Below are 27,162 nucleotides of genomic sequence, written 5' to 3'. Positions count from 1 at the left end.
AAAAGGAACTAATGCAGTCACTACATCTAAAGACTGATAAGCTGAAAAATATATATTTTATTATTTTTAGCTTTAGATTGTCTAATAAAGATATTAATACTTAAAGTCTGTCTGTAAGTTGTTACTGCCCCAGGTTTAACCCCGTTCTTCTCTTTTCTAGGACTATCAGATGTGGCTTTCTCCAAAAACAAGAAAGGAAATGTGAAACGCCCAATGAACGCCTACATGATTTGGGCCCGAATTCACCGTCCAGTTTTGTCAAGAGCCAATCCTGGCACCAAATTTGCCATCATAAGTTCCATGCTTGGTGAGGAATGGAGCAGAATGCCCGAGGAGCAGAAACAGCCCTATTATGATGAGGCAGAGCGGATTAAAAGACGACACGCAGAAGAGTTTCCAAGTAAGTGGTCCAGACACAATTCTCAGTCCTCAGGGCCCCTCGTTACAGGATTCATATTCCTATGGATTCAATCTATTTTTACTATTAGTACAGGAAACTTAGTTCATTTATCTGATGGATTGGCCCTTGCATGACATATTACATGTCTAAACTCCAGAATGGAATATATGTCATCGTTATAATAGCACAGTACAGTGTTGCCACGTTTGTACAATCATTTTTATGTCTCCCTATGAAATCTGTACATTTCCCTCTGAGATGAACTAACAAGAAAAAGCATTTTAAAGCAAATCTTCATCTAAACATATTTTACTACTTTTAGAATAGCGGGACAGGGCCTGTTCACCTGAAGGGTGTTTAGGGGTTCCATGTGGGGTGCAAAAATGTTTTTAGGGGTGAAAACAGGAGGTGGGGAAGCAACAAAATGCCTCACCTCCTGTCAAACGCCCCCTGAAAAGTGATCCACGGTTATCACACTTCAGAGGGCAAAACTCATGTAAACAAGCCCCAACAGTTGCTACTAGCGTTTTAGTTGAGCCTCAGGTGTCATCAGATAAGTCCTCAATATATATGTATTGAGAATCCAATGCTTCGATATAGTTATATGTGCTCTGCACCCTCTAAATATATATGGAGACGTCTCTTCTGCTGGTGACACAAAAGGCTTAGCTGAAAGGCAGAGTTCAGTCATGTGTAAGGTGGAATAAAATTCCCAATGTGGAATCCAAACCTGCTTCATTTCACACAAAACGGGCGGCACAGTTGTGTAGTGGTTAGCACTCTCACCTAGCAGTAAGAAGGATCGCTGGTTCAAATCCCAACCATGACACTACCTGCCTGGAGTTTGCATGTTCTCTCTGTGCCTGCGTGGGTTTCCTCCAGGTACTCCAGTTTCCACCCACAATCCAAAGGCATGCAGTTAGGTTAATTGGCTTCTGTCCAAAAATTGGCCCTAGTATATGAATGGGGACCTTGGATTGTGGGCTCTTTGAGGGTAGGGACCGATGTGAGTGTGCAATGTACAGGGACAATTGTAGACACTCAGGTTGAACTGGATGGACTGGTGTCTTTATTCAACCTTACTAACTATGAAAAGGTTTTCTAAGTATGTCTCCTTTAAAGTGGTTGTAGATATTTCAGCTCAAGATATTTCACCTTAATGCATTCTAAGCATGAAGGTAAAAACCTTCTCCGTGCAGCAGCCCCACTAATACTTACCTGAGCCCGATGTTCTTCTAGCGCTAGTCCCCTCATTGGCTCCTGCTGCTGTCAATTATAAACCAGTGAGCCAATGAGGAGAGAGGCGGGGCCGAGCCATGGCTGTGTGTGCGAATAGACACACAGAGCAGCAGCTCAGGAGTGACCCTGCCTGTGTGCCCCATAGCAAGATACTTGCTGTGGAGGCACTCAGCAAGGGGGGGGGGGGGTGCCAGAACATTCCAATCTGCATTGTACAATAATGTCAAATCTATAGATCTTCACATCTGCAGATATAGGTATTACCCAAGATAATTAATAGACATGAGTATTGGATAATCCCAATTCATCTATGTAAAGTACAATGCAAATCCAATCTGTAGGGTGTTCTGATTGTATATGACTGATAATAGATGATTTTGCTTTTCCACACCAGTTTTCTCTCCATCTGTATTATACATGATAATAATCTTTTGCCTCTTTATTTAGATTGGGAATATCGACCAGATATCAAAAAAAGGAAGATATCCTATTCGGCAGATGAAACCATGCCAGGCTCTTCCATGGATCCACCAGCGTCCTTAGGCTATTCAATGCCACAAAATTGGGTATCATATTCAGGGATGGTTCCTCAACCCAACCCACTAACAGGTAAGTCATAAGTGTGTACTGAGTGAATGGAGCCTGACACTACACAACTGTATCATTTTATGCCAACAATTAAAGAGAACCTATCCTAGGTCAAAGTGCCTAGGATAACAATGCTGAAGTGCAGACAATCTGCGATAGCTGCAGGCAGTTGTGTTGATCTTTAAATTGGTTCCTTAACCAGGCTTTAACTGGCCATACATTATACTTAAATTGTAATTAAGCCTAAACCTACTTCCACCCCAAATCTAAGATTATTCTTTCTACCCTGTAAAAGACAAGAGGTCTATACTTACCTATACTGAAGTCGCCCCGGTCCGGTCACATGATCGGGTCCCAGCATGGGCTTCAGTGTGAAGGAGAGGCAGAGACAATGGCTGCAGAGCCTGCATGATGACGTCACCCACAGGCTTACTATGGGGCATCCATTGTCAGCTGGCCCTCCTCTACAAAGCAGCCAGCGATGGGACCCAGTCATGTGACCAGACCAGAGCGGCTTTGGAATAGGTAAGTATAGACATCTTTTCCTTTACAGGGTAGACAGAATAGTCTTATAAGACGCTGTACTAATGATCCTATATTAGTACAGCGTTCTCCCCTCAATGAGCAGTTGTATTCTGACAGGGGGGTGCCCCCCGCCAGAACACTCATATTAGCACTCTCTGCCATGAGCTCAGAGTGCTGATTGGGAGTCAGTCGGCTGATGGTTTTCCAGCATGCACGTCCGATAGACCGTTATACACACGGACCGAATGTTGATCTTTTTTTTTTAACTGGCCGATGTCTCACGATATCTCCTAAAGGGGTTATAAATCCTCATGGTTTTTCATGTTAATGAATTCTATTCTTTTACTTACCTGAACGCAGTCATCCACCGTCTGGGAATGAGCACACCAGATCTATCTGGAGTCTCTTGTCCTGATTGGATAGATTGATAGCAATGCAGTGCAGCCATTGGCCCCCATTGCAGTCAATCAACTCCAATGACGCGGCACCAGGGGGCTGGGCCGAGTCCTGCATTTTGTGTGAATGGACACAGATGCAGGACACGGGAGCGCACCTGCATAGGTGTCTATCAAGGAGAGCGCTTCTCCAATGTGGACACTCAATGCAGAAAGGAGACACCAGCGCTGCTGAGGAACCCCAGAAGAGGAGGACAGGGGCCCCTCTGTTCAAAACGAACTGCACAGTGGAGGTGAAGATATGACATGTTTGTTGTTTTAAAAAAATAAATAAAAAAAAACAAGGTTTACAACCCCTTTAAGTTAGAAATTGACTGGAATTTCACTTTAAGGCTGGGTTCACACTGGAGAACACAGTGGCTCACAGCAAGAGTCCGGAGCATCTCCATTCACTGTTTCAGGTCTGATTTCAGCACAAAATTTTGGCTGAATTCAGACCTGAAACTGACCAAAAGTAGTAATAATAATAGTAATAATAATAATAATAATAATAATAATAATCATGTGCCTCTTTGTTTAGATTGGGAATATGGACCTGAAACAAAGAAAAGGAAGACCTCCTCTTCAGCATATGGCGCCATGCCATGCGATATGTGATCATATTCAGGAATGGGTCCTTAACCCAGCCAACCATGAGGTAAGTCATAAGTGTGTATGGAGTGAATGGGGGGGCAATTACACAATTGTATCATACTATCAAAAGGCTGCAATGTTTGTCTTTAACATGAAGCATTTTGCCTGTAGTACTTCTCGGCCTGGATATTTTACAGATAGGCTACTCCTATCCTCATATTGATTAGTACTTTCAAATTATTAATAACTACAGCAGTAGGGAACAGGCACAAAAATATACACTCAGCATCTTTCAAAATATAACTGTTCTGCTTTATTTTGATGCAATTGAAGGTTTTTATAGACAGATTACATAGGTATCACATTAATATTACAATTTTACTTTTATGGTAACAAGGAGCGTAACATAGGCAGGCTAATTCTTTCTAATTTCACCAAACGATGTCCCCAGTCTTCTGAGTTGAATAATGCCCAGTGTCACTTAACTCTGAATAGTGAGAACATACTATAAAATTAGGGGGGTGGGCATGGCTGTGTTTGTTGAGGGATGTCACCCTGATGCCCTTTATTTATAGTGTATTTGTGGGAGAAAAAGAAAAGCCTGCATGTCACACCAGACGACTTCAGAAAAAGTATACAAAAAAAAAAACACCGACACTTTTGGGGAGTCAGGAGGGGAGGGGGTATAGGGAAAGCATGAAGTTAGACTTTGAAAGAGAAACTTTATTTTTACTAGAAATTAATAGAATGATCAATCCCTGCACAGATCATACCTCTGTACCACGTTGCTGTGTTGTATGCAGATTCCCTGATATTCTGGGTTTAGCTGTGGCTTTGTACCATGTGACAGTCTCTATTTCTTGCTGACAGACTGTCCCTTCCACAGACACTTCCTGCAGCAGCTAGCAGAGGTCTCAAACCGGTGGCCCTCCAGCTGTTGCGAAACTACAAGTCCCATAAGGCATTGCAAGGCTGACAGTTACAAGCATGACTCCTACAGGCAGAGGCATGATGGAACTTGTAGTTTCGCAACAGCTGGAGAGCCACCAGTTTGAGACGCCTGGTAGAGCCTATAGCACTCCCCTCTGTAGTCTTTCAGACTATGCAAAGTATGTAACTTCCTGCACAGCTCTGATGGTGGGTGGGATTGAATACATCCTAATTAGCATAACTAACTGCACAGAAAAAGCATAGGTGTTCAAAGACTGTGATTCTAGTGGGATTTCTAGCAGGCTATAGTGTATTTTTAGAGCTGATTTCCAGAGAGAGAGAATTGTAGCTGTATACAAATCACATTGGAATTGTACCTGAACCCGCAGGAAGTGGCACTGGACATTATTCTTGAAATCGCACTAAAAACCTCAGTCAAATCGCGACACATAAGTGTGAACCTAGGCTAAGGGTTTGTTCACACAAGCAGCTTTGAACCACATAGTTTAAATATAGGCACAAAGGAAATAGCCTTGTTTCCTATCGTTTCAGTTCACACCCCTCCATTGGTTTGCGCTGAAAAAATAGGACATGGTGGATTATTTTCTTCAATGTATATTAAAGAGGAAGTAAACCCTGATGGGTTTACTTCCTCTTTTTTTCCCTGCAAAGGTAAAGCATAATGGACTACTATGCATCGCATAGTAGCTCATTATGTGTCACTTACCTGACACAGGAGCCAGCGAAGTCGCCGCTGTCCCCTGTAGTCCGCCGCATCCATGTTGCTTGTGGCGTCTCGCAGCTCCGACGAATCACAGCGGCGCAACCGCGATGACGTCACTCCCGCACATGCGCACGGGAGTCGCGCCTCGCAGCTCCGCCGCTGTCATACGGCGAAGCCGCGATGACGTCACTCCCGCGCATGCGCACGGGAGTCGACAAATTTGGCAAATCCATTCTTGGATTTGCCGCATTTAGTGCGCATGCGCGCCGCTGTCTACGGCGCATGCGCCGTAGACAGCGGTGCCCATTTTCGGGCAAATATCTCCTAAACCATATAGGTTTAGGAGATATTGCTTGGACCTACAGGTAAGCCTTAATCTAGGCTTACCTATAGGTCCAAGTTGTTTGGAAGGGTTTACTTCCTCTTTAATAGCATACAATACAAAAAAGAGAAAGGGATAACAAAATGCACTGGAACACCTGAAAACAATGTATTCCAGTGCAACTTAAAAACACATGCCAACATACAACCATAACTTACACTGTTTTTTTATATTTTACAGGCACAACTGGACATCCCATAAGATACCATCATTCCATAGCAGCAAGCACCATTCAAGTTTTCTACCCTGTTATGCAGAGACTTTTATAGAAACCGCCAACATCAAGCCTGTTACCCTGCTCCGCCAAGAACTTTGATGGAAACTGCCAACGTCAAGCCTGTTACCCTGCTCCGCCAAGAACTTTGATGGAAACTGCCAACATCAAGCCTGTTACCCTGCTCCGCCGAAAATGTCTGATAGAAACCGCCAACATCAAGCCTGTTACCCTGCTCCGCCGAGACTTTTGACAGAAACTGCCAACGTCAAGCCTGTTACCTTGCTCTGCAGAGACTTTTGATAGAAGCCACCAACTGTGGGCGGCACAGTGGTGTAGTGGTTAGCACTCTCACCTAGCAGTAAAAAGGGTCGCTGGTTCAAATCCCAACCACGACACTACCTGCCTGGAGTTTGCATGTTCTCCCTGTGCCTGCGTGGGTTTCCTCCGGGTACTCCGGTTTCCTCCCACACCATAAAGACATGCAGATAGGTTAATTTGTCATAGTATATAAATGGGGACCTTGAATTGTGGGCTCCTTGAGCTCAGGGACCAATGTGAGCATGCAATGTACAGGGATAGGGACAATTGTAGACACACACAGGTTGAACTGGATGGTCTTTATTCAACCTTACTTACTATGTAACATCAAGCCCTTTACCCTGCTCCGCGGAGACTTTTGATAGAAACCGCCAGCGTCAAGCCAGTTACCCTGCTCCGCAGAGACTTTTGATGGAAACCGCCAGCGTCAAGCCAGTTACCCTGCTCCGCAGAGACTTTTGATGGAAACCGCCAGTGTCAAGCCAGTTACCCTGCTCCGCAGAGACTTTTGATAGAAACCGCCAGCGTCAAGCCAGTTACCCTGCTCCGCAGAGACTTTTGATGGAAACCGCCAACGTAAAGCCTGTTACCCTGCTCTGCAGAGACTTTTGATGGAAACCGCCAACGTAAAGCCTGTTACCCTGCTCCGCAGAGACTTTTGATGGAAACCGCCAGCGTCAACGTCTCAGATGAAGGAAAAGCCCTCTTTGGATCATAAACACTCAAACATGACTGGCAGAACAGGTCCCATGTATCCGTTCTACAGAGAATGTTAATTATTCTAATAAAAAAATAATTTGACCATTTATTAGACTTGGGCTGGTTATTCGCATTACCTGGTCATGGTACTGGCAAGAATTTGCCGCTGGAAGACTCTGAGTTTGACAGGCTGCAGGCAATGGGGCAGGATTATTTGCTTGTGCCATCCAGCCACAGCTAAATTCCTCATGCACCAGAGCTAAATGCCCAGTGTGCATGAGGCCTAAAAAGGAACAGCATTTTTTTTTTTACCACAAAGGGATGAATTATGTAATTACAGTAAAGTATTATCAGAATCACTAAGCACCTATGCTTAAAATACCTACCTTGCTAAAATCATTACAATGTACATGGCTGACCTAAAGGGGATTTTTTTCCTCCCAGTAACTAAAGGTTCACTTTAATCCTCACTTCAAGAGAGTGTATGGTTTAAAATACTGAAATTGCTACGGACACTGAATTATTTACAACCATGGTGAAAAATAATTCATGAGCCATCCGGAAGTCTTACAATTCAAAAATCAATTGCAGCTTTTTTCGGAAAAGGGAGGAACTCTTACTGGTTTGCCACAAACAGCTGAGACTCTCACCCTGTCATTATCTGGAAAACCATCCTACATCCTTCAATGCAAAACAAATGAGATATGAATTGTTCTGAAATGACACCCTGCTGGGTAAAAGGTTGAAATAATAAACGGTTAATTGTGTGCAATGCACAACCTCAATTCCATATGGAAAAAAACAGTTAGGCCGCGTACACACGCGCGGACTGTTGGCCCAACCTTGTCCGCTGAACAGTGTTTGGGCGGACAGTCCGCTCGTGTGTGGGCTTTCAGCGGACAGTTTCAGCGGACAGTTGGACGGACAAGGTTTTACGGAAATTCCGAAAAACTGTCCGCTGAAACCTTGTTTCAACGAACAGTCCGCCCGTGTGTAGGCTTGTTCGTCAAACTAAGTTCCGCGCATGCTCAGAAAGGATTTTCAAGCCGAAAGTTATAATGCAGTGTATAGGACGTCGTATTTTGCGTCCCGTCGTACGTGCCGTTCACGTCATCGCGCACGGTTTCAGCAAACTGTTCGTTCGTCGTGTGTGGCCATGTCCGTCCATGCTAAGTTTGAGCGGACTGTTCGCTCAAACTGTTGGACGGACAAAGTTGGGCCAACAGTCCGCGCGTGTGTACGCGGCCTTATACAGTATCTCACAAGTACACCCCTCACATTTTATAGATATTTTATTATATCTTTTCATGTGACAACACTGAAGAAATGACACTTTGCTACAATGTAAAGTAGTGAGTGTACAGCTTGTATAACCGTGTAAATTCGCTGTCCCCTCAAAATACGGTAACTCAACACACAGCTATTAATGTCTAAACCACTAGCAACAAAATTGAGTACACCCCTAAGTGAAAATGTCCAAATTGGGCCCAATTAGCCATTTTCCCTCCCCGGTGTCATGTGACTTGTTAATATTACAAGGTCTCAGGTGTGTATGGGGAGCAGGTGTGTTAAATTTGGTGTTATCGCTCTCACTCTCTCATACTGGTCACTGGAAGTTCAACATGGCACCTCATGGCAAAGAACTCTGAGGATCTGAAAAGGATATCCAGAGGTTGTCTTTGGGAAATAGACGTATGAGTGCTGGCAGCATTGCTGAAGAGGCTGAAGAGGTGGGGGGTCAGCCTGTCAGTGCTCAGACCACACACCGCTCACTACATCAAATCTGTCTGCATGGCTGTTGTCCTAGAAGGAAGCCTCTTCTAAAGATGATGCACAAGAAAGCCTGCAAACAGTTTGCTGAAGACAAGCAGACTAAGGACATGGATTACTGGAACCATATCCTGTGGTCTGATGAGACCAAGATAAACTTATTTGGTTCAGATGGTGTCAAGTGTGTGTGGCGGCAACCAGGTGAGGAGTACAAAGACAAGTGTGTCTTGCCCACAGTGAACCATGGTGGTGGGAGTGTCGTGGTCTGGAGCTGCATGAGTGCTGCTGGCACTGGGTAGCTACAGTTCATTGAGTGAACCATGAATGCCAACATGTACTGTGACATACTGAAGCAGGGCATGATCCCTTCCCTTCAGAGACTGGGCCGCTGGGCAGTATTCCAACATGATAATGACCCCAAACATACCTCCAAGATGAGCACAGCAAATTTGCACTGTTATACAAGCTGTACAGATATAATAAAATAATTACAAAAATGTGAGGGCTGTACTCACTTTTGTGAGATACTGTATATATATACACACACACACACACACACACACACACACACACACACACACACACACAGAGAGAGAGCTTCAACTCTTCTGGGAGGACTGTCCATAAGGTTTAGGAGTGTGTCTATGTCTAATTCATTCCAAAGGTGTTCTATCGGGTTGAGGTCAGGGCTCTCAACAGGCCAGTCAAGTTTCTCCAACCTAAACTCGCTCATCCATGTCTTTATGGACCTTGCTTTGTGCACTGGTCCAAATCATTTGGTGGAGGGGGAATTATGGTGTGGGGTTGTTTTTCAGGGGTTGAGCTTCGCCCCTTAGTTCCAGTGAAGGGAACTCTTAAGGCGTCATCATACCAAGACATTTTGGACAATTTCATGCTCCCAACTTTGTTTGGGATGTTCCAACATGACTGCACACCACTGCACAAAGCAAGATCCATAAACACATGGATGAGCAAGTTTGGGGTGGCCTGCAGAGTCCTGACCTCAACCCGATAGAACACCTTTGGGATGAATTTGAGCAAAGGAATAAAGGTAATAGGTTGCGCTATGGAGCTTATGTAGAAAATGTATAAAGTGAATAAAAAATATATAAAAAAAGTATCACATATAAAATATAGGGGAAGAAAAAATTAATAAAATAGGTAAGAGCTGCCTCTATTAATATCCACCTGGTGGGGTGGAGAACGTTAGATGAAGGGGTACTGTGAATAGATCTGGCGCTATACCTGTATATGAAAATGCCTAATAATGTGCTAGATTAAAAGTGTTACATCAATCCGGTGTACAAGTGCCAATTGTGCAATATATTATTCTAGTATTGAAGTAAAAATGTAAACTATAACCAAAAAAATCAAAAAAGTGTGTATATAGAATATTTGTCGCCCTGATAAATATTTGCCAGCGTGCTGGCTAGAAATGTAAAATTTAGCTTAAGTGCAATGGAAAGCCTAAATTAATAAACTCTAGATCATATGAGTACCTTAAACCTGTGAGCTACTTAATATGTTGGTGATAACTGAGATGAAAATTATACATGTAAAATATGAACCACAAAATTAACCCAGTAGTTGGGTTTAAAGTGCACAGATGTGACAATCAGGTCTATGCATGCAATGATAAAAATGTACAATAAATATGTGATAAATATCAGTACAACAAGTGAAACATGCCAAATATTGGGAGTGAAAAAATAAAACTAAAAATAAATAAAAAAATAAAAAATGTGAAAATAAAAATAAAAATAAAACTAAAAATAAAAATAAATTTAAAATTATTGAATATTTGTCCCAAAAAATATATATAAAAATGTATACAGAGAGAAAATCTAAAAATATAAAAGATAAATTAGTAAAAAAGCAAGAAGTCTCTGGTGCAGTGCAATTAATGGGGGATATCCCGTGGGTAAAGGAGGGGATGTGATGGATCCAAAAACTATTCTTCATGCATTGTGGACACTTCTAGGATGTACTCTCACCAGAAAAATAACCCCGTCCGGGGTGGATCAGCCTTCACAGTATGAGCTACTGTGTCGCTCTCTGGCTTGCTTCAAGTGGGCTGCTGAGGATCCCTCGTTATTTCCAGGTGGAGTGTGCCACAGTATATATATATTAAAAGAGAGGACCATCCATAGTGTGATACCGTATGAATCAATTTATTTAAGAAGATAATTAAAACTACTCACACATTCTGGTGGAAGTAATGGCATAAATAGATGCAGTAAAAACGATGCAATGTGAAAGATATGGAAGCGGCTGCGAGCGTTCCGTTCGGCTTCCACGCCGTCTGTATTAGAAGTGTGTATTCGATAGGCCACACCCTACGCGTTTCGTCACTAGGACGTCATCCGGAGCGGCCATCTTTACACACCTCACGCTCTTTATAGGACACAATACACCTATCGCGCATGCGCGGACAACCGCCGCCATTTTGACTGTGGGAATGCCCATATGTCGAATAGAGCGCGGTGGTGATTGTGTTCATACTATCATCCTATGCAGTATTCTGCCAATTAGCTCACCGACCGTATTTCATGCGGAGCTATATATGTATGCTAGTTTGTTACAATATGATTATGCTGCTCAATAAAACCAGATACAAATTACATATAACATATAAATATAATGAATACAAATTGCAAATAAAACTGATGATAAAAACATGAAAATGAGTGACGTTGTCACTAGGCAGACCGTGCTGTGAAAGTATTACTAGTCAGTCCTAGAACCGATAGAGGCTTTTAGCGGGTAAAATTTGGATTTAATTGTGTAATACGAAGGGAAAGAAAGATAAAAAATGTGATAAAACCATATGTGTGTAATGGATAAAATAGCTGAAAGATTGAGGTGGAAGGTAAAAATATGAAAAAATATAGATAAACTATGAAAATTAAAAATAAAATTAAAATAAAAATAGAGTTGAAGGATTGGATTGAGGTGAGGTAAATAATATTTAATAAAATTAACTTGATGTAGAATGTTTTGGTTTCCCGGCTACCTGAATGTATATATGCAAAAGAGAGGATTATTTCAATGATTAAATGTGCTCTTCTTTGCTTACTATTTTTCTTGTTAAAAATAATGGTTTGGAATATTCGTTAATTGAATAGATAACATTCGACCCTCAGTGTTATAGTTTGCCTTCGACCCAAAATTTGACCTATAAACGTCTATGCTTGTTTCTTCAATGATAGTATAAGTACAAAAATGGTTGAGTATGCCCTTACTATTTTCCTTATTAGAAATAATGGTTTGAAGTGTTCGTTAGTTGAATAGATAACCTTCGACCCTCAGTGTTATGATGTTACCTTCGACCCGAAATTGTTTCTTCCAAAGTAATATAAGTGAAATTGTATTCATGCAATTTTAGCATTATTAGTTGGTGGACAACATTCGACCCGAGATGCTGTAAACTGTATTTGATCAGGAATTAAACATTAAATATATTTTCTTCAATGATCGTATGGATAGGATTGTATTCCTTCTGGGTGTATTAAGAATGGGATTATTAAAAAAGAAGAAGATGTGGAAAATTAATATATTGAATTGAAACTAAAATTTAAAAATTAAAAATTGAAAATTTAAAAATTAGTTATAAAACAATTCAAATCCAGGTCTATGTTCATTCCTGCTGGATGTAAACTTTCTAAATTAAAAATCCACTTTGTTTCATTCTGTGAAATCTTCTTAGTCATGTCTTCACCTCTCCAGTGTCCCTTTACTTTGTCAATGGCATAAAAAATCATTTGGTTGGGATCTTGGTTGTGAAAATCCCTAAAATGCCGTGAGACACTGTGTTTGTCATATCCCTTCTTAATGTTTTTAATGTGTTCACCAATTCTTATATGTAGTTCCCGTGTTGTTCTTCCTACATATTGTTTGCGGCACGGGCATTCTATGACGTATGTCACATGCGTACTTTTACAGGAAATCAATTCTTTTATGGGGAATGTCCTTCCATTGGTAACTGACACGAATGTAGTGGTTTTTCTTTGGGTTTTTTTTTGCTTTTGCGACATGGGAGGCATTGTCCACACTTAAAAAAACCTTTTAGGTGTTTACTAATTGTTATATGTCGTGGGGGGTCGATCGTGTTTTTAACCAATTTATTTCTTAGATTAGGGGCCTTCTTATAAATGAACGCAGGGTTATTGGGTAATAATTTCTTTAACGTTTCGTCCGTTTTTAAAATTGGCCAGTGTTTTTTTATGATCTTTTCTATTTGTTTATGATGTCTGTTAAAACCTGTGAAGAAGGCCATTTCTATATTCTTCTTATTCCTGCCGGTCATTTTGTCCTCTATTAGTTTTTTCCTCTCAGTTTTCATTATAGTTTCTTTGAGGGCTCTGAGGTAGGGTTCCTTATATCCTTTTTGTGTAAATCTTCTAATGATAGCCTCTGCTTGTACATCAAAATCCTCTCTTTTAGTGCAATTTCTATATATTCTTAGGAGTTGCCCTTTGGGTATGTTGCCTATCCATCTTGGATGGTGGCAACTTGACGTAGGTATATACCCATTTCTATCCGTAGCCTTAAAGAAGGTTTTTGTACCCAGTGATCCTTCTGACTTAAAAATTTGTAGATCTAAGTAGTCTATGCTTTGAGTGTCGCATTTTTCAGTGAATGTGATGCCATAAATATTAGAGTTTATTTCTTCCAAAAAGGACCGTAGTTCGTCTTGGGAACCACCCCAGACTATTAAAATGTCGTCTATATATCTCCTGTACATTTTTAAATTCTCTCTGGGGGTTCCATAAATTTGCTCTTCCTCCCAGTGGTCCAGGAATAAATTTGCTACACTGGGTGCGTATTTAGCCCCCATAGCAACTCCCTTAGTTTGTACATAATATTTGTCTTGGTACCAGAAGTGGTTATGTTTCATCGCTAGGTCTAGTCCTTCAAGTACATAGTCTATTTGTTCTTGTTTTAAGTCTGATCTTCTGTGGAGGGCCCATTCTACCGCGTTGAGACCGTCCTTTTGTTTTATGTTGGTGTATAGAGAATTGACATCAATAGTGACTAATAAATCCTTTTCCTCAATCTTAACGTTATCCAAATCCTTCAACAGTTGTCTACTGTCTCTCAAGTAAGATTTGCCTTTAGTTACCAGCGGTTGTAAAAAACCATCCACATATGCTCCCAATCTTGAAAAAAGGGAGTCAATCCCACTCACTATGGGTCTCCCCGGGGGTTGCGTTTGACTCTTGTGGATTTTTGGGACATAGTAGATTACAGGAGTTTTTGGTGCTTTTGGGATTAAATATTGGGCTTCTTTTTTGTTGAGAATCCCTTTGTTTAGGCCTTTTTGAACATAGCTCTTTAGTTTGTTTTTATATGCCGTTTTTGGATTTTTCTTTAATTGTAGATAAGTGTCCGGAATGCTTAAAAGATTGGCCATTTCTTGTTCGTAGTCTATTTTATTAAGTATGACCAGTCCACCGCCCTTGTCCGCTGGTCTTATGACTATATCCTTCTTTTTTTCCAATTGTTTTATGGTCTTCCAGATGCCCTTCTTCTTGGAGGGTTTGATTGTTAATTCCCTAATGTCTTTTTCAACTAATTTTTTAAAAACTTTGATTCCCTCGTTTTGTTGCTGGTTGGGGTTAAAAATTGAATTATTTCTCAGCTCAGAATGTTTAAAATTGGTTTGTTCTTTCTCTTTCCCTGAATTTGTATTGTTGGCGAAAAACTTTTTAATATTTAATTTCCTAATGAATTTTTGTAAATCTATGAAGGTTTCGAATTTATCCAAATTCTTATCCGGCGCATATTTTAGGCCTAGGTCGAGTACTTTAAGTTCCTCCTCACAGAAAGTGGTCCCGCTTAGATTGTATATACCTTCACCTAATATTCTCGCCTTCTTTTTCTTGAGGCCTCCTCTTTTGCCCCTCTTTCGTTTCCTTCTGCCCACCTTGGGGGTCTGTATTCCCTCCCCTGGTTCTCTCGGTAGTCCTGTTGTGCTGGATATTCTTCTCTCGTGTTTCCTGGGCCTGTCCACCTGGGTTTCCATCCTCCATTCCTCCTCGGAGGTCTCTGATATTGGTTTCTTGTTGGATATCGGAAAGGCCTCCAGCCGTCTCTTGGTCCAAATGGGGGGTTTCTCGGTGGTCTGTGTCCTTGTCCCCCGTGAAAAGGGCCATTTTGATACCTGTTCTGAAAGGGGGTAGTTTGGGGGTGTCTTCTAAGGGGGGAGTACCTATTGTGATGTCTTGGGATATTGTAAGGGTCCGGGTGTGGTTGTGGGACATATCTAGGAGTATCCCATTCTCTTCTGACCCGGTTTACATTATGGTTGGTTTCTGATCCTCGGTAATTGGGTGTATAAGGTTCTGTCAATCTAATTGCTCTATTAGGTGTTTGAGTGGGTTGTTGCCATTCCGCATCTTCTCCATTTCCTTGGTCTTCATCTGGGTCATCACCCATGGAAATGTTGTTGTCCTCATCCGTATAAGTGGTGTCCATTTGCCACTTATAAATCTGCTGATTTTTATAGTCCAGTACATCCCTCCTGAATTTTTTCTGCTTTTTTTGTTGGACTTCTTTGTCATATTTTTTGATTGCTTCTTGCAGATTTTTTTCTTTCACAAAAAGGATATAAGGAACCCTACCTCAGAGCCCTCAAAGAAACTATAATGAAAACTGAGAGGAAAAAACTAATAGAGGACAAAATGACCGGCAGGAATAAGAAGAATATAGAAATGGCCTTCTTCACAGGTTTTAACAGACATCATAAACAAATAGAAAAGATCATAAAAAAACACTGGCCAATTTTAAAAACGGACGAAACGTTAAAGAAATTATTACCCAATAACCCTGCGTTCATTTATAATCTAAGAAATAAATTGGTTAAAAACACGATCGACCCCCCACGACATATAACAATTAGTAAACACCTAAAAGGTTTTTTTAAGTGTGGACAATGCCTCCCATGTCGCAAAAGCAAAAAAACCCAAAGAAAAACCACTACATTCGTGTCAGTTACCAATGGAAGGACATTCCCCATAAAAGAATTGATTTCCTGTAAAAGTACGCATGTGACATACGTCATAGAATGCCCGTGCCGCAAACAATATGTAGGAAGAACAACACGGGAACTACATATAAGAATTGGTGAACACATTAAAAACATTAAGAAGGGATATGACAAACACAGTGTCTCACGGCATTTTAGGGATTTTCACAACCAAGATCCCAACCAAATGATTTTTTATGCCATTGACAAAGTAAAGGGACACTGGAGAGGTGAAGACATGACTAAGAAGATTTCACAGAATGAAACAAAGTGGATTTTTAATTTAGAAAGTTTACATCCAGCAGGAATGAACATAGACCTGGATTTGAATTGTTTTATAACTAATTTTTAAATTTTCAATTTTTAATTTTTAAATTTTAGTTTCAATTCAATATATTAATTTTCCACATCTTCTTCTTTTTTAATAATCCCATTCTTAATACACCCAGAAGGAATACAATCCTATCCATACGATCATTGAAGAAAATATATTTAATGTTTAATTCCTGATCAAATACAGTTTACAGCATCTCGGGTCGAATGTTGTCCACCAACTAATAATGCTAAAATTGCATGAATACAATTTCACTTATATTACTTTGGAAGAAACAATTTCGGGTCGAAGGTAACATCATAACACTGAGGGTCGAAGGTTATCTATTCAACTAACGAACACTTCAAACCATTATTTCTAATAAGGAAAATAGTAAGGGCATACTCAACCATTTTTGTACTTATACTATCATTGAAGAAACAAGCATAGACGTTTATAGGTCAAATTTTGGGTCGAAGGCAAACTATAACACTGAGGGTCGAATGTTATCTATTCAATTAACGAATATTCCAAACCATTATTTTTAACAAGAAAAATAGTAAGCAAAGAAGAGCACATTTAATCATTGAAATAATCCTCTCTTTTGCATATATACATTCAGGTAGCCGGGAAACCAAAACATTCTACATCAAGTTAATTTTATTAAATATTATTTACCTCACCTCAATCCAATCCTTCAACTCTATTTTTATTTTAATTTTATTTTTAATTTTCATAGTTTATCTATATTTTTTCATATTTTTACCTTCCACCTCAATCTTTCAGCTATTTTATCCATTACACACATATGGTTTTATCACATTTTTTATCTTTCTTTCCCTTCGTATTACACAATTAAATCCAAATTTTACCCGCTAAAAGCCTCTATCGGTTCTAGGACTGACTAGTAATACTTTCACAGCACGGTCTGCCTAGTGACAACGTCACTCATTTTCATGTTTTTATCATCAGTTTTATTTGCAATTTGTATTCATTATATTTATATGTTATATGTAATTTGTATCTGGTTTTATTGAGCAGCATAATCATATTGTAACAAACTAGCATACATATATAGCTCCGCATGAAATACGGTCGGTGAGCTAATTGGCAGAATACTGCATAGGATGATAGTATGAACACAATCACCACCGCGCTCTATTCGACATATGGGCATTCCCACAGTCAAAATGGCGGCGGTTGTCCGCGCATGCGCGATAGGTGTATTGTGTCCTATAAAGAGCGTGAGGTGTGTAAAGATGGCCGCTCCGGATGACGTCCTAGTGACGAAACGCGTAGGGCGTGGCCTATCGAATACACACTTCTAATACAGACGGCGTGGAAGCCGAACGGAACGCTCGCAGCCGCTTCCATATCTTTCACATTGCATCGTTTTTACTGCATCTATTTATGCCATTACTTCCACCAGAATGTGTGAGTAGTTTTAATTATCTTCTTAAATAAATTGATTCATACGGTATCACACTATGGATGGTCCTCTCTTTTAATATATATATACTGTGGCACACTCCACCTGGAAATAACGAGGGATCCTCAGCAGCCCACTTGAAGCAAGCCAGAGAGCGACACAGTAGCTCATACTGTGAAGGCTGATCCACCCCGGACGGGGTTATTTTTCTGGTGAGAGTACATCCTAGAAGTGTCCACAATGCATGAAGAATAGTTTTTGGATCCATCACATCCCCTCCTTTACCCACGGGATATCCCCCATTAATTGCACTGCACTAGAGACTTCTTGCTTTTTTACTAATTTATCTTTTATATTTTTAGATTTTCTCTCTGTATACATTTTTATATATATTTTTTGGGACAAATATTCAATCATTTTAAATTTATTTTTATTTTTATTTTTATTTTTATTTTTATTTTCACATTTTTTATTTTTTTATTTATTTTTTCACTCCCAATATTTGGCATGTTTCACTTGTTGTACTGATATTTATCACATATTTATTGTACATTTTTATCATTGCATGCATAGACCTGATTGTCACATCTGTGCACTTTAAACCCAACTACTGGGTTAATTTTGTGGTTCATATTTTACATGTATAATTTTCATCTCAGTTATCACCAACATATTAAGTAGCTCACAGGTTTAAGGTACTCATATGATCTAGAGTTTATTAATTTAGGCTTTCCATTGCACTTAAGCTAAATTTTACATTTCTAGCCAGCACGCTGGCAAATATTTATCAGGGCGACAAATATTCTATATACACACTTTTTTGATTTTTTTGGTTATAGTTTACATTTTTACTTCAATACTAGAATAATATATTGCACAATTGGCACTTGTACACCGGATTGATGTAACACTTTTAATCTAGCACATTATTAGGCATTTTCATATACAGGTATAGCGCCAGATCTATTCACAGTACCCCTTCATCTGAATTTGAGCAAAGACTGCGAGCCAGGCCTTCTCATCCACATCAGTGCCTGACCTCACAAATGGGCTTCTGAAAGAATGGTCAACCTTTCCCATATACACACTCCTAAACCTTGTGGACAGCCTTCCCAGATGAGTTGAAACTGTTATAGCTGCAAAGGGTGGGCCAACTCAATATTGACCCCTACGGACTAAGGTCCAGATACCATTAAAGTTCATGTGTGTGTAAAGGAATAAAGTCCCAATACTTTTGGTAATATAGTGTATATATGCACTGCGTGAATTGACCATGCTATATAATCCCTTCACATCAACCGTATGCAAATTTGCATTCATGGCTTGAAGAGGTTATACCGGGTTAAAACTTGCAGCTTTAGGCATCACCCAGGTACCATTTTTTAGAGCGGGCTGTTGGCTCTTTAGTGATATCAACCAATGTGGCAAAAAGCCGCTTGGCTGTTATCCTAAAGCAGGGGGAGGGGACATCCCCCCTCCCACTGCCTTGCGTTGTTCTTTCCCGGGCCTCCCGTCCCACTGAAAGACCTGAGCCACCAGCCGTAACATCTGTCAGCCGGTTGGAGACCCATACGAAGCCGGATTCGGCTCTGATCGGGTTTCAAAAGTAAAATCCCGGAAGCAACATTACAACATCACTTCCAGTTTACTAGGCTGACAATGGCCCCAATTAAAATATTTTTTTTATAATATTCAGAATTGCCGTTTTTGATGCTCTAAGACCCCTTTCACACTGGGGCATTTTTCAGCCGCTTTAGCGTTAAAAAAAGCGCCTGTGAAGCTCTTGAAAAAAGCCTCATCTGCAGTCCCAATGTGAAAGCCCAAGTGCTTTAACCACTTCAGATCCGCGCTATTGCCAAATGACGGCATTAGCGCGGACCTACATTTCCGGGACTACGTCTATTGACGTGGTCCCGGTTACGAGCGGCCTGCGCGCCCCCTGAGGGGCGCGCGCGGCGCGCTCTGTGATCGGCGAGTCCGTGAGACTCGCCTGATCACCGATCCGTGTAAGGGGTCGATCCCGACCCCTTATCACGTGATCAGCTGTCAGCCAATGACAGCTGATCATGTGATAAAACGGAGCCGGTAATCGGCTAGTATTCCTCCTCGCGCTGACAGCGCGAGGAGAAAAAAAAAAAGCCGATCGCCGGCGGCCGTGTTCGGGATGTAAGGATTAAGGTATGTGGAAACAAAATGGTTGACAGTATGTCTTTACTAAATACATGTCTGTCTTTATCCTTCTCAGTAAAATAAGGACTCATCAAGAAGAGGCCGCATCAGCCCTAAAAAGCAGTCTACGCCCAGAAGATTGTCTTATCAGCTGATAACACCCGGAGAATTGCCTTTTCTTTGCAAAATGTTGTTTTTTTTACATTGCTGATGCTTGCCCTTTTCTGTCTATAAAAGAGATAATAAAGAAGCCTCAGAGTCAGAGTTAAGCACGGACTTCTGAGCAGAAATACTGAATACCTCCGTGTCTCTTTGCTTAGATAAGAACTCTAACTAACAATTGGGAAACGGTAACATAACCTGACAAATAGGTGACTTGTTGAGGTCACACCTAACATTTCTGGCGCCGCGAACAGGGACCCGCAGAAAGAAACTACAAGAGGCGAACGAACATAAGGACGGAACAAAGAGGCCGGGCACATCAAGAACCACAGACAAATCCTGCGCAGGTAAGAAAAGCTTTATTTTCTTATAAACTCTGTGCTTCTTAGATCTGTGCCCACCTGATCTGTCTGAATTGTTCTTCAGGTAAACACCAACCTCTGTAGTAAGCGGGTCTTGAACTTAATATTTTGGCTTATGTTACCGTTGTTTCTTGTCTGTCTACTTGTCATCTGTCTGTTGTGACTGAGATAAGCCCTGTTTGTATGGTGTGAATTGAAACATATATCATCCCAATGGGTAACGGAATGCGCCCTTAACTCGTAAGAGTACTTTGGGGGTCCGACACTTAAGTTTGATATACGCTTTTTGATTCATGAGCCTAAAAACGGGTTGAAAGTATAAGTCCTGACTGCCTCGATAAAGCAGGAATAAGAAACGAATGCTGAGAGATTCCATGGTAATGGGAAGGGAATAAAGGTCTCCACAAAGCCCGGAGATCTAGTCATATGTGTTTGGCCACCAAAAGGAATGCTTGTATATGTTGTAGCCGTCAGTCTGGTCATAATATTTGTCAGTTGGCTAGCATATAAGGTAATTCGATTTCAGAAATCTCATCTAGGAGAGGTTTTTAGTATTTTGGCACCCTAGGAGGAGAAGGCAACGAGACACTTAGTAAGTGATCCAAACGCCACCTAGGCAGGACTGTCAAAATGGGCCAGACACATGGTAAACCCCAGGAGGAATCTCAGAAATGTTATGCTGTTAAAGACATAATTACAATGTTGTATGGGAAGGATAAGGCACAGGGCACGAATAGGGTTCTCAAGAAATTTGGAATGGATGGAGAAAATGGGCTAAGTGTAGAAGGTTGGGAGAATATAAAGAGAGACAGACAGGGGGAGGTCCTGCAGAACAGATGGGTATCACAAATACAATGTTTAATTAAGGTTTCCAACAGGGCTGAAGAGGAGGGATGGGAGTATTGTCAGGAAAAGGGTGGATGGGATATGAAGGTCCGACACAAAAGTCTTCCTTCTGCTCCCGGCGATAGGGTAAATACGGGAGATACTCCACCTCCTTATAACACCACCACACCAGGTAATGAAAGACCAAAACTTTATCCTTCCTTAAGAGGAAGAGGGTGGGTATGCCGAGTATACGGTACCCAGAACCCAGACTGGGCACACGAATGTGTGCATTGCGGCGCTCAAAGACCAGAGCCCGTAGCTCCAGTCCATAGTCGGACTAGGGTAATACAAGTAAATAATCCAAATGCGGGTCAAGCAGGACAGCCACCTACAGTGACCCGACAAGTCGTTCTGAGGACATGGACACCTTGGTCGGCTGACACTCTTATGGCATTAATACAGAATGCTCCTGATCCCGTAGCAAAACCTGCCGCATTCTGTAGATTCGTGACACAATTACTAGACACACATGAAGCAACTTGGCAAGATGGGGAAGATTTGTGTAGACATAAAATGACACTAACGATGTTTAATCAATTTATGAATGAAATTGCTCCACATAGACCACAAGGGGATCCAGCGGCAGATCCACCAGGAATACACCCCCGTCATATAGACTCTAGACCCCTGTTTATTGCTCAATTACGAGAATTTTGCCAAGGGAAACAGCAGGAAAGGGGTTCGACAGCGCCCATAAAACAGGCCCCAGGTCAGACTGTTACAGAATTTTACCTCAACATGGAAAGCATGATGGCTGACGAAGGTCTAGATTTAGCCTTACCCGTCACCATTAGGGCTTTCAATCGACAGTTTATGGAAGGACTAGTACCCCAAATAGGTGACAAACTGAAGGCATGTACTCCCGAATGGAGAGCCATAAGGGACAGAGGAACATTGTTGCAGAAGGCACAAGGCATAGAGGCTGATTTAGCAGAAACTAAACCCAGAAGGACACCGGGAGTTAACACTGTTGCCCGGGTCAATGAAGGAGGGAATTCCTCCCGTAAACCTCTTACCTGTTATTACTGCAACAAGGTGGGACATATAAAAAGAGACTGTAGGAAAAGGATAAAAGACGAACAGGAAGGAAACACGGACAGAGACACGAGGGACTACAGACAGAGGCGTACCAATGATAGGGACGATCCGACCGCATGACTTGCCCCAGTCCTAGCTGAATCAGAGAACAAAATGCTCCACATGTTGATGAAGGTGGAAGGTAAACATATTCCTTGTTTGGTTGACACAGGAGCGTCACGCAGTCTGTTGTCTGATTCAGTAGTCCCTCCACACATGACGTCCCGTGACACCATACCCATAAGTGGTTATGACGGTCTTTTGTCCGATGCCCCACTGACTAAACCTTAAAAAGTAAAAATAGGGGGAATGGCTACCACCTGACACTTGTGTATTGTTGCAATATGTAGATGACCTATTGTTATGTTGTCCGGATAACGATACTTGTTTAAAAGCCACTCTCTCATTGTTACAATTCCTGGCTGAAAAAGGGTGCAAGGTGAATAGAACTAAGTTACAGGTATGTCAGAAAAAGGTTGTCTTTTTGGGCCACTGTATATCCCAGGGTACTCGACACCTCACTGAAGAACGAGCCCAGGCCATAAGACAGATGAATGTCCCACGCAACTTTAAGCAACTTCGTATGTTTCTGGGAATGGTGTCATATTGTAGACAATGGATACCACATGCCAGTTCTCTGATGCAGCCATTATATGATTGCTTGAAAATAGTACCCTATGTACTCACAGAAGCAGGTCATGAATCTTTTAGCACCTTAAAAAGGTTACTAATTTCGGCACCTGCGATCGGGATCCCTGATTATACCAAAACATTTCATTTGTACATTGCTGAAATCACGGGACACGCAACAGGGGTGTTGACACAACAACACATCAAACAAAGGCCGGTAGCATACTTCTCGGCGGCTCTCGATCCTGTCTCTAGAGGATCACCGTCCTGTGTACGAGCAGTTGCAGCAGTGTCAATTATCATTGACAAATCCTCAGAAATTGTCTTAAGACAATCCTGTAGTGGTACATACCACACATGACATACACGCCATCTTGTCACAGGTCCAGCCAAAACACATATCAATGGCAAGGCAGCTGCGTCTACAATGCACCTTGCTCCTACCCCCCAATGTTACCTTTCAGCGATGCACTTCTTTTAACTTAGCACAGCTTTTACCATTACAGACAGATTTGACAGGGGGGAGTAATGATGATAATGGTGTAGACACAGCACAAGATACTCAGGATTCTGACACACTTTCGTTTCAGGACATAACATCTGATGAACACGATTGTTTTCAACTTATGGAACAAGAAACCACGGGGTTCCCACATGTCACAGACATACCCATTGCAAATGCAGAACACACACTGTACATAGATGGTAGTAGATTTGCCGATGACAAAGGTAAATATCACACAGGTTATGCTGTGGTAACGGACACACAGGTAATTGAGGCAAAGTCACTACCAGCACACATGTCGGCACAAGAAGCGGAACTAACCGCTCTAGAGAAAGCCCTAGAACACTTGGAGGGACAAGAAGGGAACGTTTACACTGATTCCGCATACGCCTACGGTGTGGCACATGATTATGGCCACATATGGAAAGCTAGAGGTTACCTTACAGCAGCAGGCACACCTGTTAAACATGGTGAAGGAATCAAAAGAGTCCTGAACAATCTTCAAAAGGTTAAAAGAGTAGCCATCATGAAGATAGCGGCACACACGAGCGCAAAAACAACTGAGGCAAAAGGAAACGCATTTGCAGATTTAACTGCAAAGAAGGCAGCTCTAGGGGAAGTAAGCCCTGAGACCTTAGCCACGGTACAGGTGAGTATGCCCGAAACCACATGGCAGCAGCTAATCGAACTACAGGAACAAGCAGGGGCTATTGAGAAGGACCGTTGGGTTAAGGAGGGAGCTGCACCAGGCCTTGACAATGTATGGAGAGAAGGAGACAAAATATGTCTACCCGCTTCTCTATACCCCGCAATGGCAGCGGCTGTCCACTTACCCACTCATGTCAGCTCCAATTCTATGTATAGGATTGTAAGCCAAGGATGGCTAGCCCCTGGATTCAGTAGTACTGCAAGGAACTACTGTGCTGCATGCCAAATCTGTCTGATTAATAACCCAGGACAGAGAGTGAAAACCCCACGTAAACATCAGGTCCGGGCCCAATATCCCTTTCAGAGACTGCAGATTGACTACATACAAATGCCTAAGAGCGGCCCCTTTGAATTTGTTCTCGTGTGCATCTGCCTATTTTCAGGCTGGCCCGAAAGTTATCCTGTAAAATCAGCTACGGCAAAAGCCACCGCCAAGAAACTGATTACTGAGCTGATACCTAGGTTTGGTCTCCCAGAAACAATAGAATCAGATAGGGGGACACATTTCACGGGAGAAATAATGCAAAATGTGATGGCAATGTTAGGGGTTCAACAAAGTTTTCATACTCCTTACTACCCACAGGGTTCAGGATCAGTAGAAAGAGTAAATGGTACAATCAAGCTGAAAATACAAAAGGCCATGCAGGAGTTGAACAAACCATGGCCTGAGTGCCTACCCTTAGCTTTGTTCTCTATTAGGTACACCCCAACAGGAAAAACCGGGTTATCCCCATATGAAATACTGTTTGGAAGTGCACCTAGATTAGGTTTATATTTTCCTCAAAGTATGCAATTGCAATGTGATAGGTTAACTACGTATGTAATACAGTTGCAACAGCGTCTGACTAAAATCCACAAGAGTGTGTATTCTTCTCTTCCAGACCCTAATTCTGTCACAGGTACTCACGATCTACAACCAGGAGACTATGTGTATGTAAAGAAACATACCAGAAAGACACTGGAACCAAGGTTTGAAGGTCCTTTCCAGGTGCTATTGATTACAGCAACCTCAGTGAAATTGGAAGGGAAACCTACCTGGATCCACGCTTCTCACTGTAAAAAGGAGCCAGTTGGCAAATGACAACATGTATCTTTTTATTCTTTTTGTTTCAGTAATCCTGGCTAATAGTTTGGTTACCTCACAGAATAAAATACACAAGGATGAAGGATTTTCTAAAAAAATGTTATTACTGAAGTTTAAATATGCTTATGCCCAGAAGTCAGGATATGAGAAATGTTGGATTTGTAGCAAATTACACCCCAGCACAGCAAGTATACCACTGATGGCAGTTCCTATAAACTATACTGATCTTGCTAACAGTAGCATTAACATAATTAGAACAAATACCAGCGAGACAGTAATGTTTAAGTCAAATGGCCTCGCCTTTTCCCCTGATTGGTGTTTCAACCTAGGGAAAACAACGGGAGGAAATGGAGAATGCCAAGACAGCAAATTTAACTTGTCCATTTTCATACCAAAAGCTACTCCTGGGAAAAACACGGTCTTCTACCCTAGTATAACCCACACACACCAATCGTTAGCTGAGTTCCTCGGTAATATTTCAGACAACAACACCAGGTGGTTAGTGAGTAACCTATCTCTTTATGGATACACCTCCCTTTATAGAAATAATATCGGTAGTAGATCAGTAGCACTGGGAAATAATATATATATCTGTTGTGAGGATAAATGTTATACTTGGATACCTAGAAGAGCTCAGGGATGGTGCTATCTCGCAAGTTTAGTACCAGTAATGGGAGTAGTAAGTGATGAACGAGGTGATCACCTATTAGAAGCTAGCATGCACCCTAGATATCCCCTCAGGTATCGTAGTAAAAGAGAAATATTCCTGAAGAAGGACATGGCATGGGCTTGGTTCCCGTCCTGGACAGGATGGGGTATAGACTTAATGAAACGACTAAATAACTATACAGGAATTATTAATGATGTTTTGGAGAAAAACTCTGATGATATTACTAAGTTAAATCTGGAGACCAGAGCCATCAGACAACAATTAGAATTACATGAATTAGCAATTGAAAGTATGAGTGCAGCACTGACAGGACTCTGTGAAACTACTGAGGACTATCAGTGCTGTACTTGGATACATAACACCAGCATTGAGGTACCTGATTATTATGACATCATTGCACAACACCGTACGGAAGTAAAGAATTTACAAGAGAAGGCCCGAAATATTGGTCGCGACTGGGATCCGTTTGGTGGAACTTTTAGTTTCTCAGGGTTATTCTCTTGGGTTAAGAAGGCAGCAATGACGATTATAGTGGTGCTCTTATTCGTATTTTTCTTTTATGCATGCTTTAAACTGCTCATGTGCTTTTGCAAGAAAGCCAAGGTAAATGCTGCGGAAAAGATGGAACTTTTGTGAAGATAGGTGGATTTAGATCCTTGACATCACCCATCTTGCAGAAAAGCCACTCTTCCTGAATTTTAGATGTTGGTACTGTCCAGGGGGATGGGTGTATACCCCTCTGACAAACTCGCGGTCAGGGAGAGTACTCTGGATATAGGCCGACTAGAACTTGTTCAGGTGGACCCAGGGCAAGAGGGAGGGGTGATGTCAAAGGGGGAAATGTAAGGATTAAGGTATGTGGAAACAAAATGGTTGACAGTATGTCTTTACTAAATACATGTCTGTCTTTATCCTTCTCAGTAAAATAAGGACTCATCAAGAAGAGGCCGCATCAGCCCTAAAAAGCAGTCTACGCCCAGAAGATTGTCTTATCAGCTGATAACACCCGGAGAATTGCCTTTTCTTTGCAAAATGTTGTTTTTTTTACATTGCTGATGCTTGCCCTTTTCTGTCTATAAAAGAGATAATAAAGAAGCCTCAGAGTCAGAGTTAAGCACGGACTTCTGAGCAGAAATACTGAATACCTCCGTGTCTCTTTGCTTAGATAAGAACTCTAACTAACAATTGGGAAACGGTAACATAACCTGACAAATAGGTGACTTGTTGAGGTCACACCTAACAGGGACATCAGTCCCGATCACGGCCAGCAATTCAAGCGGACACCTGCCCCCTGCCAGTGCCCACCTGCCACCCGCAG

At 41.5% G+C, this 27,162-nt stretch overlaps 2 protein-coding genes across 6 annotated transcripts in view; one reads left to right on the top strand and one right to left on the bottom strand.

Moving 5' to 3' along the window:
- The window catches only part of WASF3 (WASP family member 3), a 676,822-nt gene that overhangs the window by 100,456 nt on the left and 549,204 nt on the right, over positions 1–27,162 (bottom strand). The gene's annotated exons all lie outside the window — the stretch shown is intronic.
- LOC143984479 (transcription factor SOX-30-like) lies at positions 171–7,157 on the top strand. Its single transcript, XM_077484636.1, has 4 exons — positions 171–400; positions 2,087–2,248; positions 3,728–3,844; positions 5,997–7,157. The coding sequence occupies exons 1-3, from the start codon at positions 214–216 to the stop codon at positions 3,802–3,804; spliced, it is 426 nt and encodes a 141-aa protein (XP_077340762.1). The 5' UTR covers positions 171–213; the 3' UTR covers positions 3,805–3,844; positions 5,997–7,157.

This window comes from Lithobates pipiens, unplaced genomic scaffold (genome assembly GCF_037356315.1).
Source record: "Lithobates pipiens isolate NorthernLeopardFrog02 unplaced genomic scaffold, aLitPip1_a1.2 Scaffold_16, whole genome shotgun sequence".
Taxonomy (NCBI): domain Eukaryota; kingdom Metazoa; phylum Chordata; class Amphibia; order Anura; family Ranidae; genus Lithobates; species Lithobates pipiens.
Note: the sequence above shows the minus strand (reverse complement) of the source record. Positions and strands in the feature narration are given on the sequence as shown.

Excerpts from the sequence above, each read along its gene's own strand:
- LOC143984479 (XM_077484636.1), top strand. The coding sequence starts at position 214 with ATGAACGCCTACATGATTTGGGCCCGAATTCACCGTCCAGTTTTGTCA. Across the intron at positions 401-2,086 it reads ACACGCAGAAGAGTTTCCAA|ATTGGGAATATCGACCAGAT; the intron begins GTAAGTGGTCCA and ends CTCTTTATTTAG. Across the intron at positions 2,249-3,727 it reads TCAACCCAACCCACTAACAG|ATTGGGAATATGGACCTGAA; the intron begins GTAAGTCATAAG and ends CTCTTTGTTTAG.